The sequence below is a fragment of the Cricetulus griseus genome, chromosome 6 (assembly GCF_003668045.3).
Source record: "Cricetulus griseus strain 17A/GY chromosome 6, alternate assembly CriGri-PICRH-1.0, whole genome shotgun sequence".
Classification (NCBI taxonomy): domain Eukaryota; kingdom Metazoa; phylum Chordata; class Mammalia; order Rodentia; family Cricetidae; genus Cricetulus; species Cricetulus griseus.
Genome location: NC_048599.1, coordinates 97,953,401 through 97,959,400, shown reverse-complemented (window position 1 = coordinate 97,959,400; position 6,000 = coordinate 97,953,401). Strand labels below are relative to the sequence as shown.

The following is a 6,000-nucleotide window of genomic DNA, read 5'->3' as shown; positions in this document are numbered from 1 at the left end:
CCCAAAGTTCTTCTGTAATGTTGGAGGTGTGTGTGTGTGTGTGTGTGTGTGTGTGTGTGTGGTGTGAGAGAGAGAGAGAGAGAGAGAGAGAGAGAGAGAGAGAGAAACAATAATAACAACAAGCTGTTGTCTTACTGTTATTCTAGAAATCAGTGGGCAGTGGTATCACCTAATTCTCTAATGATAGTTTCTATGAAATTAGTGGATTATTCAAAGTGAATGGTTCTTTCTTTTGGTCCCTCTATAAATCGCTGATTCAAGCATATTTCGAGAGAAACTCTGTTTGCATTTTCTACTTAAGGTGTCTTACCTTAGCTCTGACTACCAGGTCCTCATGCTTATGGATTAGCTCCTTGTTGTCAGAAAGTGACGAACCTAGACTCTCTTCCTGCAGATCTCTTATCGTTTTCTGAAACCAACAAGTGACCTGGAAAAGAGGTGAGAAGAAAGGGCCAGTGCTTAGACGATCTGGACAGAGTATTAAAACTCAGATATAATTCTGCAACATTTCAAAACAAAGTATTTCAATTTCTTTCTACAAAAACTAATTTATTTATGAAGTTAATATCATCCAGGTTTTTAATGTCCTTATTTCAGCCTACCAATGCTTAATAGAAAAAAGACAAAATAATCCCAGAAAAGCATTGGGATAGCTTAGCAGCTACCTGGATTAGAAGGAGTGAGGAAAATGATCAAATATTCTTCAAAGAAGCAACAATGCATTCCTATGCAGTCCATAAATCATGCTTCCTTTTCAAATATAACATTCTTTCTATAGATAGACATGAATCTGAATATAGTAACATAGACCCAGTGGATATTGAACAGCATACATGAAATTACATTTCCAGCTTGGCGTTGGTGGCGTATGCCTTTAATCCCAGCACTCGGGAGGCAGAGACAGGCAGATCTCTGTGAGTTCGAGGCCAGCCTGGTCTCCAGAGCGAGTACCAGGATAGGCTCCAAAGCTACACAGAGAAACCCTGTCTCAAAAAACCAAAAAAAAAAAGAAAAGAAAAAAGAAATTGCATTTCCTACCATAAATAAAGAAAATACAAAAGTATTTTTGTTTGCTATCACTGGTAGAAATCTGTATTGAGAAACTAAATGGAAAATGTGTTAAAATTCTCCTGACTTTCTAAGAATATGACTCAATTTCATAAACAGCTGATTCATGACACATGCCACACAGTGTCAAAACAACCAATATCATAGAACTTGAAAACAGAAATAAATATTTTTCTTAATTTAATGTTTTTATTAATTAACTTTGGGAGAGTCCCACACAAACAAAAGAAGCATTCTACCACCAAGTCCCTGAAGTGTTGAATTTTCAGGGATGACAATTTTTAAGAGACACCATAACTTCATGTGAGACTTCTGACCAAAGGTTTCTGAACACAGGCCCCTCATATGCATTAAATGGATTACAGCTAGATTTACATGATCTGCTTCTATTTAGTACTGTACCCTGAATCATCCCATAATAACTAGTTTTTAAGAGACTGCACTATAAACTAGATATTTTACTAGTTGGGTTGAGAGTATCATCTTTGTTTCTCTCAGTAAGTCCATAACAAGAGCAATATGATCATACAAATGTAGAGAAAAAGTAAATGAATTTGGAGAGATGAAGCAGCTTATCCAGAGACAGATGGTAAGCAGCAGAGACCTGCCCCAAGTATACACCATTCCAAAATCCATGCTCTTCCGCTGTGCCCCAGCGTACATATTCGTATGTACCTATAGTCTTTCAGCCTTGTTGTGTGGGGGATATTTGTTGCCAAACCTCAAGAATAAAAACTGGCAGCCTGTTCAAAATGGTGGGCACAGCCAAGATTCATACAGTATCTTTCTGCAGCCTGTTATCTTGTCTATGACAGCCATGGGCTTTCTTCCAACTCCTGCAACAGGAAGGAATCCAGGAAGCAGGAGGCTGAGGAAAAGGTGGTTAGGTCTGAAGTTCCAAGCTGAAAATGTCCGTCATACACTGCAGATGGCAGAGGTAGAGGCTCACCTGGAACAAAGTGCCCAGGACTACCAGGAGCTAATGTGGCAAAGCTGATCTCCAGAGAAGAAGGCTTGAACCAACTCAACATTTTCCAGCATAGAATAGACAGTATGTTATTAAAGAACTCTAAATATATACATATTGTAAATGTATACATATTGTAATATATATATATATATATATATATATATATATATATATATACAATTCCTTAAAGCCATTTTCTGGTATCCAATTAGAACAAATGATAACTACAATGTGCTTACAAGGACACACAGAGGACACTTAATTAAGAACAAAAAATTTATTTTATTTTTTTTCTGGATTTTCAAGACAGGGTTTCTCTGTGTAGCTTTGGAGCCTATCCTGGCACTCATTCTGGAGACCAGGCTGGCCTCGAACTCACAGAGATCCTCCTGCCTCTGCCTCCCGAGTGCTGGGGTTAAAGGCATGCGCCACCAACGCCCGGCTTTATTTTACTTTTTTATAAAATAATTTTTCATGACAGTGCCAGTAACTGCTTATAGTCGTGACTAGAGGGGTGATCCCAGGTTTTCTTCAAAGAGATCATGAATATAACTAACTCTCAGAGACTATTCAGTTGTTAAGTACTGGGAGTAAGTGTTTTCTATTCCTAGCTAATGTCAGGGTGGGAGTAGACATCTCAAGAATGTTTTATCATGGGGCAGCTAATATGGAAGCTGAGTGAATGGAAGGAACATGGGTGCAAACAGGTGTCTACTAATCTCCATAAACAGGTGAGAAGCCTGAAGCCTCAGATAATCCTATTTAATTTGTGAGTCAAAAACTTGTCATCCAACACATGCCAGAGATGATGAAAGCTAGGAATAAGTGAGATGCTGGTTTTTGTTTGTTTTGGTTTTTATTTTTTTGACACAGCATCTTACTATATAGTTCTAGTTGGCCTGGAGCCTGATATGTAGACCAGGTGGGCTTCCAACTCACAGATCTCTGCCTGCCTCTGCTCCCAATGTACTAGGGATTAAAGGTGCACATTGGGGCAACAACTTGTTTTGATTTTTAAATGGTATTGACTGACTTCATCCTATAGATTTGCCCGACACTATTTCTACCCTTAAAAGCTACTATTCCTACTGGGCAATGCCTCATAGGTAGAAAACTTCGGTGATATTCAGTATCTTCCATCACATATCTGCCTTTCAAAACATGCAGCCCTCTAGATCAACACATTTTTTTCTGACCAGATGCATTTCAGGAAGAAACACAACAAAGTTGGTATAAATGTTTGAAGTGAGCAGATCATTGTTAGCATGTTACAGCTCATCATGAGGCATTCAGACACAAGATCAGCCTCCTATATCAGGTTTACCACCTGTGCTGTGGGATACACACATCAGGCTTAGCGTCCTTCTCAGGCTAAAATAAGATACCCTAAATAACCACAAGAGAATCCACTGATGCTTAGTCAATCGTTTGTTACATCCCACAAGTCGTTTCTACAGACAGCTGCACAGCTATTCCAAGGGTTCTTTTTATAAGCTTTTTAATTGCATCAGTTGCTGTCCAAAGAGCCTGAGTGGTGAGTTCAGCCAATAGGCACCTCTACAGAATAGTGCCACAAAAGAGGCATGAGAGAAAGGAGAAAGAGAGAGAGAGAAAAAAAACACTCAGGACACAATGGAAACTGGTTCTGAGTGTCAATCAGTAGGATACAGGGAGAAATGAAAACTATTCCTCACCCTTCTCAGCCCCTACCATCAGTCCTCAGCTGATGTACTTATGATCACGCTATTGGTTGTCATGGCTTCTATGTCTTAGAGGAGGCAGGATGAAATCAGAGAATATACAGGACAGATCTTTTGGGTGACTGAGACAGCCATCAGAAAGTGAAGAGAAACTGAAGCAGGTAAACAAAGATACAAAAGGAAGGAAGGAAAGAAGGAAGGAAGGAAGGAAGGAAGGAAGGAAGGAAGGAGGGAAGGAAGGAAGGAAGAACTGGGATGTTAATGAAAATCAAGAATTATCTCAGAAGTTAAAGAAGAGTCACAGAACAGTTCTACCAAGTAGGTAGACTTGCACTGCCCAATAGAGTAGCCACCACCACTAGCTGGACTATAGTTAGTCCTACCTGAAAAGCACTGTGAATATAAATTGCATATCAGAAATCATGTGTTTTGGGTATTACAAAAAGTGCAAATATTGCTTTGGAATTTTGTGTTCATTATCTATCAAAATTATATTTGGATATGATGAGTTAAACAATATATATTATTTTTTACTGCTATGTGACTTCTTAAATACTTCTCTCTCTCTTTTTTTACTCCTCTAATGGCTACTGAGATATTTAAAATCATATGTATCCACTGCATTATATTTTTCTTTAGTTGGCTATCCTAGTCAAGGGAGTTTGAAATATCTTTAGTTGTTAAGTGTAAATTTGAAGACTGAGTCAGATTTAGCTAAGGAGAATTTAAACAGCAGAGCCAGGAGAAGGGTAAAGTGAGGTTATCAGTAAACATTTAGGAACTTCCTGGTAGGGGTGAGGAAGCCTTCTGCAGAAGTTGAGCTCACCAGTTAAGCATTGAAAGATGGCTTTAGGGAGCACAGGAGCAGCAGAGGTGTTCATTGGCTTAGAAGAAAATTCTCCTTTCTTTGATTGGAAGAGGTGTGGTTCTTTACAGTGGGGAACTGAAGGTGTGTAAGAGTTGAAGGAAGGAATGAACCAGACTAAGAGGGAAGTTGAAGAATGCTGTAAGTGCCTGCTAGCCTTGGACAAGGGAGGGCTATTTTTTATTAACTGAACATTCTCCCAACCACTCCTACTGAAAGCAACAAATGAAGAAAGTAAGAGAAGAGGGTGGTAAGCTTCCCAGAGGCATCAGGCACTACTCTATGTACCTTGTACACACCTCAGCCAATCTCCACCCTCTTCCTGTGATTGAGACAGCAAAAGATAAAAACAGACATGAGAATGCAAGGCATTTATTTGCCCAAGTTCACGCAGTCAGCAAAGAAGAAATTCAGTTGGGAGCAGTTAAGACCATGGTTTCACTCCTGCTTTCTGATCCAGTACTTATCTTTCCTCCCCATCACCTCCTTCTACTGAAACAAAGGATTCTTATGAGCATCCTTAGAAAAAAAACCTGTAGGGTGGGGCTGGAGCCATAGGGTCTGATTCTAACATGAAAGTACCATCTGGGGGCTCCATAGAAACTGCAGTTAGAGAAGATAATAGAAGCCTGAGTCAAGCTGTCAGAGGGCAGTGAGGATGTGACAGCCATGGGCAGAGCTGACAGCCAGAAAGCACACAGACTGAGAATTCACAGTCTAAAACACAGAGGACAAACAACAGAAAATGTTCTGTGAAGGTCAAAGGTTTGGAAATGAAAAAGGTGAAGGGTTGTGAAAGCCTGAAGCCCTGCACTGACTGCCATGAGCCACATCTCTCTCCTCTGCAATTTGTTCTACAAACTGAGATGAGGTTTTACTTTTTATCTTTACTTAAAACTATTTTAGGAGAGGTGAGCTAGCAAAAAGAAATTCCAACCATCTTAACAGAAATGCCATTTAAAAATAATAATGTCTTCAAATTACTTTGTTTTTTTTTTTTTTCTTCCTTGTACAGAACAGTTCTTGGCACAGAACCAGCTACTGTTAAGAATTTTTTTTAAATGACCCACTGTGGGTAGTAACATCCCTAGGCTAATGGTCCTGGGTGCTATAAGAAAGCAGACTGAGCAAGCCTTGGAGAGCAAGGATAACCAGCCTTCAATCTGAAACCCCAGAGAAGCTACAATAAAATGGGCATCAGTTTTTTCAATCTTCCTCAGCCCAAGCATTTTTGACAGTCTTTTCTTTCTTTTACTTATAGCAGAGAAAGCAATTGCCTTGTATTAGGCAATCTGGTCAAATTTGCTCTGTACTTAATGAGACAATAATGAGAGTAGAGAAACCCACCTGCCCTGTCAGGTACGATATATGTTAAAAGAGGTGATTAGAGCCAGAGA

The 6,000-nt window shown here is 39.4% G+C and overlaps 1 protein-coding gene across 1 annotated transcript in view; it reads right to left on the bottom strand.

Annotated features, from left to right (window-relative positions):
• Positions 1–6,000, bottom strand: part of Ccdc141 (coiled-coil domain containing 141) — a 156,936-nt gene that overhangs the window by 94,947 nt on the left and 55,989 nt on the right. The window contains exon 6 of the mRNA XM_027420097.2: positions 311–427. Within this exon, the coding sequence (XP_027275898.1) occupies positions 311–427 (117 nt within the window). The remainder of the gene's footprint in view (positions 1–310; positions 428–6,000) is intronic.